General features: G+C 51.5%; 1 protein-coding gene across 1 annotated transcript; it reads right to left on the bottom strand.

Annotated features, from left to right (window-relative positions):
* Window positions 1-9,851: 9,851 nt before the first annotated feature.
* On the bottom strand, window positions 9,852-12,512 carry LOC149525696 (uncharacterized). Its single transcript, XM_089774692.1, has 2 exons — window positions 11,588-12,512; window positions 9,852-10,575 (listed from the first exon to the last, which is right to left on the bottom strand). Exons 1-2 carry the CDS (start codon window positions 12,108-12,110, stop codon window positions 9,932-9,934), a joined length of 1,167 nt encoding a protein of 388 aa, XP_089630818.1. The 5' UTR covers window positions 12,111-12,512; the 3' UTR covers window positions 9,852-9,931.
* Window positions 12,513-13,449: the final 937 nt, after the last annotated feature.

The raw sequence follows: 13,449 nt of genomic DNA, 5'->3' as shown, positions 1-13,449 counted from the left end.
AGCAAGCCATGGCACTCTTAAAACAGATGGACCAAGAGTGCCTAGAGAGATGGAAGGAAACAGTGGAGGGGTTAAACTTCACATATTCCAGCAGGAAAGCATGGGCCTTGCTTTATCATTTAATCATAGAATCATAGAATACTAGGACTGGAAGGGATCTCGAGAGGTCATCGAGTCCAGTCCCCTACCCCCAAGGCAAGACCAAATACTGTCTAGACCATCCCTGATAGACAGTTATCTAACCCACTCTTAAATATCTCAAGAGATGGGGATTCCACAACATCCCTGGACAATTTATTCCAGTGTTTAACTACCCTGACAGTTAGGAACTTTTTCCTAATGTCCAACCTACACCTCCCTTGCTGCAGTTTAAGCCCATTGCTTCTTGTTCTATCCTCAGAGGCCAAGATGAACAAGTTTTCTCCCTCCTCCTTATGACACCCTTTTAGATACCTGAAAATAGCTATCATGTCCCCCCTCAATCTTCTCTTTTCTAAACTAAACAAACCCAATTCTTTCAAAATACAGGACTATGTAGACTTTAAAGACTAACAAGATGGTTTATTAGGTGATGAGCTTTCGTGGGCCAGACCCACTTCCTCAGATCAAATAGTGGAAGAAAATTGTCACAACCATATATACCAAAGGATACAAATAAAAAAATGAATACATATGAAAAGGACAAATCAAATTTCAGAACAGAAGGGGGATGTGGGGGGGGGAGGTAAATGTCTGTGAGCTAATGATATTAGAGGTGATGGGTAATGGGTAAGATAACTAGATCCTTTATTCAAACTCAGGTGTAAAGTGTCGAATTTTAGCATGAATAACAGTTCAGAGGATTCTCTTTCAAGTGCAGTCTTAAAAGGCTTTTGAAGCAGGATGCAGGTAATTAAGTCGTTGAGACAATGTCCTTTCTGGTTGAAATGGCAAGAAACTGTTTTTTCTTTGTAATCCTGTCTAATATCTGTTTTGTGGGCATTGATCCTTTGGCAAAGTGTCTGAGACGTTTGTCCAATGTACATAGCAGACGGACACTTTTGGCATTGTGACAATTTTCTTCCACTATTTGATCTGAGGAAGTGGGTCTGGCCCACGAAAGCTCATCATCTAATAAACCATCTTGTTAGTCTTTAAAGTGTTACATAGTCCTGTATTTTGTTTCAGCTACACTAGACTAATATGGCTACATTTCTATCCCAATTCTTTCAGGCTTCCTTCATAGGTCATGTTCTCTAGACCTTTAATCATTCTTGTAGCTCTTCTCTGGACCGTATCCAATTTCTCCACATCTTTCTTGAAATGAGGTGCCCAGAATTGGACACAATACTCCAACTGAGGCCTAACCAGCGCAGAGTAGAGCAGAAGAATGACTTCTTGTGTTTTGTTCACAACACACCTGTTAATGCATCCCAGCTGTACCATCAAAGCTACAACCGTCAGCGGGAACTGCCAAACAAATTGCTTCCCATCTCCTCAGAACATCAAAGATGTCATCAGACAAAGACAGTAGGCGAGAGATCAAAAGGGAGTGTAACCAAAACTTCTAGTGATGCCCAAAATCCATCACTTTCTCCACTCCATACACAGAAGAAGAAATTAAAATAACATTAGTGGCTTCAAAGAACAAGAAAGTCTCTGGTGCAGACTGGATATTCCCTGAGTTTCTGAAGAACTTAGGATCAAAGGGGAGGAACTTACTGGCTGCACTCTTCGTGTCTATCCACCAAACAAGCTCTCTTCCTACAAACTGGAAACAAGCAAAGGTGATTGCAATACTTAACAATGGAAAACCACCAGATAGTGCTTCAAGCTACAGACCGATAGTGCTCCTTTCCACTACCAGCAAAGTGATGTAGCATGCAGTGCTGGCTCGTTGGTCTGCCACCATAGAGGCGGGGTTATCAAAAGATCAGGCTGGTTTCAGGCCAGGCAGAAGTAAGTGCAACCAGGTGTTGGCCCGCACAACCACAATTGAAGCCGGCTACCTGGCAAAAAGAAAGACCAGCACAGCTCTTGTCAATCTGTCAGCTGCATACAATACAGTGCGGTACAAGGGACTACTATGCAAACTATCGAGATTGATTCAGTGCCAGCAGACGCTTTGGCGATTGACAGCAATGCTTAGTGAATGCCGGTTTCATGTGCACCTCAACAACAGTATTAGCAATCGCTTCCCATACAGAAATGCCTCAATACCATGTCTAAAATCCACAAGCCCCCCTGGCAGTGAGCGAAGGAAGTCACGACCAATGTTAAGGAACTATAGCAAGCTGAATGGCGGTAAGTAGACGTCCCAAACAAACATTTTGTGTCGGATCCCACCACTAAGCAGAAAGGTTTCGATCTTTCCTGGAGACTGTGGTGTGTTCTAAAGTGGCTTAGGACCAGTCAGTGCAGGTGCAGTTACCTACTGCATAAGTGGAATTTGTTGCCATCTCCACTTTGTGATTGTGGCAGTCTGAGAAATATGCACCACATTGTTGCAGAATGCCCAATATGAAAATTTATGGGCTTGCTGGAGAATATCCACAATCTAACCAGTGACACCAAGGAACCAAGAGGACTACCAGAGACGGCACCTCCGGTTCCTGGAGCACCAGCTCCGCATCCAGGACCACTGGATCCAGGAGGACCTGAGGCTGCGCCGGAGGAGGTTGTGAGCACTGCTCCTGCTTCCTCCACACCCCCCGTCCCTCCTGCCCCACCCTCCACAACCATTCCCCACCAACGCCCCCGGACCCGCAGTGTTGCGAGACAGGAGAGGCAGCCGGACCCCCACCCCTGAGTTTTCCTTTCCAATCCTCCCTTCCCTCCCCTTCCAGCTCCCTCGTCCCAGGTTTCCCCCTCCTCTCTCCCACCCTCCTTCCTCCCTCCCCCCACCCCAGTTATGTAAAATAAAAAGACGTTTTTGTTTGAAAAACAGGTGTCTTTATTTGACAGTAGGTAGGGAGGGGAAAGGGGAAGGGGGGTTGGGTGGAAGAAGGCCCCAGTGGGGCATGCAGGGAGAGGTCAGTCCTCCTCCTCCACCAGGAAGCTCTCTCGCAGGGCTTCCTGGATCCGGACGGCCCCCCGCTGGGCTTCCCGGACGGCGGCGGTGTGGGGCTGACCGTAGTGGCCAGCCATGCAGTCAGCCTCAGCCATCCAGGCTGGCAGGAAAGCCTCCCCCTTTCTTTCACATAAATTGTGGAGCACACAACATGCTGCCATCATGGGAGGGATGTTGAGCTTGGCCAGGTCCAGACGGGTGAGGAGGCATCGAAAGCAGGCTTTCAGTCGCCCGAAGGCCCCCTCCACCACGATGCAGGCCCTGGTCAGCCTGGCATTGAAGGCCTGGCGGGAGGGATTGAGGTGCCCCATCTAGGGCTTCGTCAGCCACGGCTGCAGTGGGTAGGCGGCATCCCACACCAGGCAGATGGGCATGTCCACGTCCCCGACCCTGTTGTGGCGGTCGGGGAAGAAGGTCCCGTCCTGCAGCCGCTGGCACACGAAGGAGTTGCGGTACACCCGGGCGTCGTGTGCTTTGCCGGACCAGCCCACATTAATGTCTGTGAACTGTCCCCGGTGGTCACACACGGCCTGCAGGAGGATGGAGAAGTACCCCTTATGGTTCACGTAATGAGACGCCTGGTGTTCCGGGGCACGGATGGGGATGTGAGTCCTGTCGATGGCCCCCCCACAGTTGGGGAAGCCGAGGGCGCCGAATCCCCAGATGACGGCATCTGGGTCGGCGAGGCGGACGACCCTGCTGAGCAGCACCCGGTTGATGGCCTTGACCACCTGCGGAAAGAGACTCAGTAAAGCGCCAATCAGTGGGGCGCCTGGGTGGATGGGAGCATTCGTGCCCTGGAGGCGCCCCACGCCCCACTCCCAGAAGCAACCCCCCTGGCGGCATGTAGTACGGCCGGGACAGACCGACCCCTCCGGTGTGGGGCGCTTTTGCCTCCTCCAGCCCCCCCCTTTGTCCCTGGGGCGGCCCATTCCCTCCTTGCAGCCCTCCTCCCCTCCCGGCGCAGTGGCTGACGAGTGCCATACCTGCATGAGCACCATTCCGACGGTGGATCTCCCCACGCCGAACTGGTTCCCGACGGATCGGTAGCTGTCCGGCGTGGAGAGCTTCCAGAGGGCAATGGCCACCCACTTCTGGAGGGGGATAGCAGGCCTCATGCGAGTGTTCCTTCTGCGCAGAGCAGGGGCGAGCCACTCACAGAGATCCAGGAAGGTGTCCCTCCTTATCCTGAAGTTCTGGGTCCATTGTCGGTCTTCCCAGTGCTCCAGGACAATGCGGTCCCACCAGTCGCTGCTGGTGTCCAGACGCCAGATGCAGCAGGGCACACCGGTGCCGGGGCTGACGTGCACCAAGTGGTGCCAGGCAGCCTCGAGCCATTGCTGGCAGGCTTGCAGCAGCAAGTCCAGAAAGTGCACCAGAAGGTGCAGGGCGAGCTCTGGCTCCATATTGCCACCTGCGGCGGCGTCCCCGAAGGGAAGCACCGACACAGACGGGCACAGAGACCAACGCTTTCGGTGAGGTTGGCAAGCAAGCAGGAAAAGCTGAGAACCGGCTGTCCGGGGGGGGGGGTCCCTTTAAGCACGAGCCTCAGATAGCCTCAGACAGCAGCCACACAACGCAACTACTGACCTGATGCCCTGCCAGAACCGGTTTCAGCCGCCCTTAAATGCGCCCGTGCATCCAATCAGTGTGGACGCGCTAGTTCGAATTAGCAAAACGCTAATTCAAACTAGTTTTTAGTTCTAGATGCATTAGTTCGAATTAGCTTAGTTCGAATTAACTAATTCGAACTAAGTTAGTTTGAATTAGCGCTGTAGTGTAGACATACCCGTTGGTGGGAAAAAATAGTTTCATTTAATCACCCTTCAGTTTTTAGGCTACTTTCACTTTTCAACATTGCCATCAAAATCCACCATCCATCCATTGTCCTGCTCTCTCCCAAGAAAGCATTTTCCCTGTAAATTTTTCCTCCCCATATTCCCAAAAGCCTGTTTCCTTCTCCTACAACCTCACTGATTCGCTATTCCACTAGCTCGTCAAGTAGGAGCATACCAGCCTTTGTGCAAGGGATGCATATGACTACAGAGCTGAATTATAAAAAATAAGGTGAGGTCAGTTGAAAACAATGTGCACTGTATGTTATTCACCATGCTCATTTGTAAAATGCACACTAAAGAAGAAATGGAAATGTGCCCTGGGAAACATTTTGTCATGAAATTGGCATAGTGATGACAGGAGAGGATATCGAGGTGTGGCTTGGTGATATAATTGTCTGTACTGATGTATCATATTTGTCTAGGTCAAGGTAGAAGTATAGACAAGTAGATGAAAAACTCCTTTGAAGAAGGTCTCTGGTAAAATGTCACATTAGCCCCTAGCTGTTAGGAAAGATTTGCTGGAAACCCATAATTCCCTCACAAATGAAATCAGTGCTCAGTGAAAGATGGCCTAAAAGTCAACAATTTGGTCATGTGGGTGTGCATTCTTTCACTGGTACTTTGGTTCAGTAACATATGATATCTGTAGGAAGTCCCTAATGAATTGCTGATTCTAACAACTCCAAGTTACCTATTGAACCATTTACCGTAGCCGTATTTTAAAGTTGGTCAACATTCCTCCTCTGGAAAGTTCCTAAATAAACAACATGGTTTTGTTGAAATTAGAATTTTCATGGGAAAATATCAATTCCAATTTTTAAAGGAATTAATTTTCCTTTAGAAAATATTAGACCAAGAACCTCATTTCATGGAATATTAACATCCCTTCTCAATTGGTTTGAACAAATCTTCCTGCAGAAAAACTAAATGTTTTTAGTTGCAACCTGGACAGCTCTAGAGCTTGGAATGTTATATTTAGACACTTTGTTGGATGATTTATTTCATTTGTGACCCAGTTTATACTATTTTGTTTATTTCTTGGAAATTTTCAGTCATAATAGTGGCATTATAAAATAAAGGTTACTACTGAAACAATGGCTCAAACTATGCAGATATTTAACTTAGTAGAATTGTCCAGACAACATATGTCTGTCTTAAACTGTGTCAGCAGTACAATGAAAAGACATATTTATATTCCAGTTAAGCTACATTTCCTGTTTGTGCAGCCACCACTGAAACTGAAGAGACTACAAAACTCACAGGATTTTTTTTTATGGAACTACCACTTACCACGAAGTCAAACTAATGTATAATTATTGATAAACAATAGAAGGATAAATTAAATGTGAGACAAGGTGGGGGAGATAATGTCTTTTATTGGACCAACTTCTATTTGTTAAAGAGATAAGTTTTCAAACTGCACAGAGTTTTTCCTCAGTTATGTTATCCTGGGACCAATACAACTACAACCACTTGGCAAGCAATTTATATTCTTGCCAAATGGAATATAATCACTAATTTATAAAGAGCAGGTTTTCTAAATTTTAGGATTTGACAAAATGTATGAGCTTTTTATAAAAATTTAAAACTGAACAAAAAATCAAAGATACAAACAGAAAAGATCATGTTATTTTAAACAGATACAATCTGGGTGGGAAGATAAATTGTGCACTAGAACTCTTGTATTAAATAATGGAATAAGTAAAAATACCGGAAGAGCAGAACATTGTTTTAAATGGCTCTCTTTTCCATGTGGATTGCGTGTGGGAGAAAATCCTTGTAATTCTTTGCACTGCTCCCACACATACACCTACACAAATGATCACTTGACTTTCAAACTAACAATAGAAGTGTTAGTAGAGCTATCACCATCTGCAGAATGAACTGTGATTTTTTTAAAATGCAGCAACCATTTCAGACAGTAGTAGTAATAATCATAATGTAGAAACATAGATTATTCACTAGTAATCACCTCTTTTCCCACTATGAACAAGGTATGGAGCCAGTAGGCAAGTAAGGGATGACCAACACTATTAAAAAGGAATACAGCAGATTTCCTAGATAAATCATGTTTCTGTCAGACACCCAATGTTTCTTCAAGTTATTTTTAAGCCTAAATCTCAAAGCTTGTCTTATTTTCTTTTGGGCTACGTCTACACTGGCATGAATTTCCGGAAATGCTTAAAACGGAATACATTCCGTTTTCAGCTTTTCCGGAAAAGGAGCGTCTACATTGGCCACGGAGTTTCCGCGATAACGATGCGCTTTTCCGGAAAAGCGCGTCTACATTGGCGGCACGCTTTTCCGGAAAAGCAAAAAGCCCGGAACCATTTTGAAAAGGGCAAAGGCCACCAGACCTTTCCGGGGGCGGGGCCGGAGCTCCGTCCAGACGCGTGGTTAAAGGGGTCTCGCCGGGCAGCCGTTTGTCTCGTGCTCCCGTGCCTTGTGACCTCTGCCAGAGACTGGCACCCTTCACAGGGTCGGTGGCTGCCCTGTGAGTTTTGGGGACACCACCCTTTGGCCCCCCCACCAGCTTTTCCTGGCATTTTATTTTTTCTGCTCTGCACTGTCTGCTATGGAGCCGTGGATGGCCATGTACCTGCTCGGGCCCCTGTTAGACCTGTACAGGTGCCTGGAGCTCGTGCTGCAGGCTGGTGCCCTGCTGTACACATACCAGGAGGCAGAGATTGCCTTGGACTCCCTCACCAGGGAGGTCCTGGCAACCGCGTGGCATCAGCACCCAACGATAGACCGGCCCATTTGGACTTTGGAAACGAGCACCGACTGGTGGGACCGTGTGGTCCTCGGACGATGGGACGACTACCAGTGGGTCCGGAATTTCCGAATGAGAAAGCGGACCTTTTTGATGCTGTGCACCTGGCTGACCCCCGCGCTGCAGAGAACCGCCACCCGGCTGCGGGCACCCATCCCCGTCAACAAGAGGGTTGCCATCGCGCTGTGGAAGCTGGCCACACCGGACAGCTACCGCTCGGTGGCACACCAGTTCGGGGTGGGAAGATCCACCGTTGGTGTTATCGTCATCCAGGTAAGTCCCAGGGGGAGTGAGATAGGGGAGGGTGCTCCACTCCAGGCCCAGGGACACCCAAGACTCCAGGCTGGGTCGCTCAGGGGTTTCGACCGTCCCTCCCTTGCACCGGCCCACTGGTGGGGGGGGGGCGTGGGGCGAGGGGGGCCCTGTGTGTGTGTGTGTGTGTGTGTGTGTGTGTGTGTGTACAGAGGGAATCAAGGGGGGGACCCAAGGGAGCGCACACTCACCCCTGGCTGTATGTAATGTGTTCCCTTGTGTTTCTCTGCACCCTTCTGCAGGTCGTCCACGCCATCAACGACGTCCTGCTGCCAAGAATCATCCGCCTGCGCGATGTCGATGAGACCATGGCCGGCTTCGCTGCCCTCGGGTTCCCCAACTGCGGGGGAGCCCTGGACGCCACCCACATCGCCATCCGGGCCCCGGAGCATCGAGCGGGCCATTTCATGAACCGCAAGGGGTACTGCTCCATCGTCCTGCAAGCCCTCGTGGATCACCGGGGTCGCTTCCTGGACATCTACGGCGGCTGGTCCGGCCGGGCACACGACGCCCGCATCCTCCGGAACTCAGGACTGTTTCAGAGGTTGGAGGCGGGCACCTACTTCCCCTGGCGGGACTTGACTGTCGGGAATGTGCCGATGCCCATCTGCATCGTCGGGGATGCGGCCTACCCCCTGATGCCCTGGCTCATGCGGCCCTACACGGGGCAGCCGGACCAGAACCGGGCCCGGTTCAACGACCGCCTCAACCGGGCCCGAAACCCAGTGGAGCTGGCGTTTGGACGGTTAAAAGCCCGCTTCCGTTGTTTGCTCACCCGTCTCGACATGGGTGAGCAGAATGCAACAGAAGTGCTGGCCGCGTGCTGCGTGCTCCACAATATTGTGGAGCGCAGTGGGGAGGCCTTCCTCCCTGCATGGGTGGCAGCTGAGGCACAGACCTTGGACCAGCCCGACACAGCTGCCATCCGCCAGGCGCGCCAGGAGGCGGTGCGCATTAGAGAGGCCCTGGTGGACATGTTTGCCCAAGCCCCGTAGCAGGGTCGCTTGGGTCACCCCAGAGTACTCCGTCCCAGCTCCTACCCTTCCCCACCTCCTCCCCTTACCTCCCCCCTCCCCATAGTATAGTAAAGCGTCGGGTCACAGCACATCGCGGCCGTCATCGAGTCTGTTCGTCGGGTGCGTCGGGTGTAGTTAGGGTTTTTCTTTTAAGTTAGGCTAGGGTTTAGGCCACCATCGCCGTCCTGAGGAACAGCCAACAGGATTTGGGACTTGTGTCGAAGGCTTACATCAGTGCCATCTTCAATGGATCTCCTGGCTGTTCCTCTCCTGAGGCCCGGAAGGCCCAAAGGACTGACATGGCCAGGAACACCACAGTCATCCGTCGAGGGATCTCCTGGCTGTTCCTCTCCTGAGGCCCGGAAGGACCAAAGGATCGAGGTGGCCAGCAACACCACAATCGTCCTCCCTGCGCCTAACTTATGTTTTTGAATGTGTACTGTACTGCATATTGTAACCATTTTTTTCTGCTTGTTTGTTGCTATGTAAATATAGTTTCTGGTTTACATCTTTACTGAAAAGTCTCAAGTATTTCTTTATGCGCCGCGAACCAATGACCACTGAAAAAGCCCCCCCCCCCCCGGTGATAGAGTCATGAATTTGTTGTCCACAGTTGTAACCCTCTTTAAATTGAAGTGGCTAATTGGCATCTCACATAATTTCTGTACAGTTACTAGAGGAACACAATAACCACACAAGATTGAAATGAAAACAGAACTTTTTATTTACAAAGGAGGGGGGGGGAGCTTTAACTGCGAGAAGGAGGGGGGGACCTTTAACTGCGAGAAGGAGGGGGGGGGAGCTTTAACTGTGAGAAGGAGGGGGGGACCTTTAACTGCGAGAAGGAAGGGGGGGGGAGCTTTAACTGCGAGAAGGAGGGGGGGACCTTTAACTGCGAGAAGGAGGGGGGGGAGCTTTAACTGCGAGAAGGAGGGGGGGGCAGTTACTGGGACGGGTGGCCCCTGCGAGCGCCCCTCTGGGGGCGGACCTGCCCACGCTGGGCAGACCGCGTTGGGGCAGCCTGCACGCTGAGGTGCCCACGAGTAGGAGCACGAGTAGGAGCACGAGTAGGAGCACGAGTAGGAGCACGGTCTTCAGGGTCAGGAGCAGGACCATGAGCAGGGTCAGGGTCAGGAGCATGAGCAGGGTCAGGGTCAGGAGCATGAGCAGGGTCAGGGTCAGGAGCATGAGCAGGGTCAGGGTCAGGAGCATGAGCAGGAGCAGGAGCAGGGAGAGGAGCAGGAGCTGGGAGAGGAGCAGGGATAGGAGGGGGCATGGGCTGTGCTCCCGGAGGGATGGCGGGGGCATGCGGTCCGGCCATGCCATAGTGGATGGCATGTATTAAATGTGCCGTCAGGGTGCCCATTGTGGCACGCATCTCGCGGCATTCCTCCAGGAACGCAGCCCATCCCTCCTGCCGCCACTCCTGGTCCCCCTGCACACGCTCCGCAATGGAGGTCTGGATCCCCTCCACCGCGGTGACATGACGCCGAAGCAGCTGGTCCCGGTGTCGGAGCCTGGTCCTCCGGGCTTGGGCAGCTGGGGGTGCCGCTGCTGCTGGAGTCGCTGGTCTGGTGCTGGGTCCCGCTGCAGGGAAGAGAAGAAAGGACGGGTCAGTCAGGCAGGCCATCCACTGTCCCCACACTTCCATGCCCTCCACCCCAGAGCCCCAGGTGACCGCACAGTTGTGGCTTGGGCCCACTCAGTTCCCCTCCTGCTCCCGGGGGGTGTTGTATGTTGGCAAGAAGGACCACCCCTGGGAGTAGGGTCCTCCTTGCAGTATTGTAAGCACCGGTCTGTATCCTGGCTCCGTGCAGGGCAGGAGGGTGCTTGTGCTGCGTTCACCTGTGGAACTCCCTGCCGGTGGACACTGTGAAAAGCTTAGGGCTAATCACTGGTGTTTGACAGGGAGCGAGATGCATCCCCACGCAGTGCCTGGGAGCACACCTGTCAGTGGCGGTCTGGGCTCTCAGATCCCATTGCGTGCGATATCTCCTGGTCAGAACCAGAAAGGGTGACTGGGTGGGGGGATGTCCCATCCTTGCAGCAAAACTCAGGGGCCCATCTCCCTCCCACTATCCCTCCCGCAAGCCTGGTAGCCCAGGGACAGGTGTGGCCGCAGTGGGGACTTCCCTCGGGGAACCTGCCAAGGCACTGGGAGCAGGTGAGCGGCTCGGTGGCGGTCCACGGTCACAGGACTGTGACGCTGCACTTATCCCAGGAGCAGCTGGCTGTGCCTCACAGCCAGGCCTGGGACAGTGTGCCATTCCCTGTGCTGCACCCCTTGGTGGAGCAGCAGGCTCTGGGCTGAGTCCCTCGGGCCCTGGCCGGTTCCAGCCGGCATCCACCCTTCCCCCTGATCCCGCTGAAATGTGTGTGAGAAGCACGGTCCCAGCCGTGCCCGCAGCTGCCTGCCACGGCCACCTGCCGCTCAGTCACCAGGCTGCACGTGGTTGCACGTGCTGCTAACTGCCGCATGCTATGCAGCGTGCAGCTCACGTGGCCTGAGTGACATGCTCTCCCCTTCCCCCCTCCGGACACTTGGGTCTCGCTCCCCCCCGCCCCCCGCCCTTTGGGAGTGTAACCTTCAAAGACTCACCAGTGGGTTCCTCCCCGGCCACAGAGGAGCTGCTGGAGGGGGCCTGCTGGGTGGCAACGCTGGCCTCCTCTCCCGAAGCGCCGCCTCTGTCGTCTTCCTCCTCCGGTTCGGTGGGACGAATGATCGGGGGGTGCTGGCAGGTGTCAACGGGGACAGCTGGGCCTTGCGGGGCTGGCTCGCCCAAAAATGAGTTCAGCCGCTCAAAATAGGGGCAGGCATCAGGCCCTGCTCCCCTCCCCTCCGTGGCCCGCACGTACCCCAGCCGCAACTCCTTAACCTTCGAGCGGACCTGCTCGCAGTTGCGGCTGGGGTGCCCTTGCTGGGCGAGGTTCCGGGCCATCCGGGTGTACAGCTCAGCATTCCGGCGGCGGGACTGGAGGTCATGGAGACCCTCCTCCTCCTCCCACAGGTCCAGGAGGGCCTCCAGCTCCCTGGGGGTCCAGGATGGGGCCCTGCGCTTCCGGCCCCTGGGGGCTTCCTCCTCTGCCCCGGGTGACGGTGGCTGACCACCTCGAGCTGCCATGCCTCCGCTGAGGTGGCTGGGCAGCACACTTGCCACGTCGCAGAGCTGGGAAGGGAGGTCTCTGAGGGCCTCCTGCCACGTGCGGCCAGTAGCGTGCTGGCTCTTTAAGCCCTCGGGTAATGCGGAAGTCCGTGGCTTCTACGGGGTCTCCCGCCGTCCAAACCGCTTTTTTACGTTTCTTCTGCTTTTCCGGAAAAGCTGTCTACACTGGCCCTTTTCCGGAAAAGCTTTTCCGGAAAAAGGACTTATGCCCGAGCGGGAGCATCGTACGGTTTCCGGAATAGCGGCTGATTTTGTACAGTACAGCATCGTTGCTTTTCCGGAAATTCAAGGGCCAGTGTAGACAGCTCGCGGCTTATTCCGGAAAAGCGGCTGATTCTCCGGAATAAGTGGCCCAGTGTAGACACACCCTTGGGGTTTTGTCCATTTCAGATTATAAAAAGAATTCAACGTAATAAGGCCCATTTCTTGTGTTTTGATCCAACAGAGCAGACAGAGCCCAGTACCTTTACAGACTCTATTTTACATTTGCCACATCCAAGTGCTGTTTTTTTATATGTTAAGACATCACAGAAGAGATTGCAACTCTAAGTCAATAAATATTTAAAGCAGTGTTGTGCAGATGATGGAAAGTCTGGTTTATGAAGGATTTTTAAATTGATCTTCAGTTGTCATCATTTTAATTAGGAATAAACTCCATATTTTGCTAAATTCTCCTCAAAAGAACTATCTCAGAGGGAAAAAAAAGTTGGGGGTAGATGGACATTCTTTAGTCAAAATCAAAACACTTATCTTTATTACAATGTTTTAAAAAACAAAATATTTTCAAAACATTTGAAACATTTTGACATTGTTAAGCCGTTTGCCCAGTTTTTCTCCTATAATAAATTTCTATGAAATTCATTTAATCAAAAAATATTCTAATTAGTTCTATAGTTCTCTTAAGCTTTCCTGCCACAACACACACGAATTAAAAACAGACAGAACCACTGAAGCCCTGATCAGCCTAGGAACAAAAGCATGTAATAGAATTTTTTCTTAATGATTTTATTTATAGTTCACTGTTTTGTTTTGGAAGGCAAAAACTAGATGAAAATAACTTTCTGAATAATCTGTGAAAGGTAGGAGTGTGCAGGCTGGTAAAAAATAAATAAATCCCATGCTTTGAATCTGTGAACATTAGTCTGTGTTGGGTCAAAATCCCTTGATAAAAAAAGAACAGTATTTCTTATTTGCAGTCCAGTAGTGTTGAGAGATACATCTGTGATGAGGGTTCCCTGACGCTAGGTGTTAGACAAACAAAGAATAATTTATAGCCCCTGCCCTAATGAACTTAGAT

This window comes from Pelodiscus sinensis, chromosome 1 (assembly GCF_052426305.1).
Source record: "Pelodiscus sinensis isolate ZL-2025 chromosome 1, ASM5242630v1, whole genome shotgun sequence".
In the NCBI taxonomy this organism is placed as follows: Eukaryota; Metazoa; Chordata; order Testudines; family Trionychidae; genus Pelodiscus; species Pelodiscus sinensis.
The sequence above is the reverse complement of the archived record's forward strand: the minus strand, read 5'-3'. Positions and strand labels throughout refer to the sequence as shown.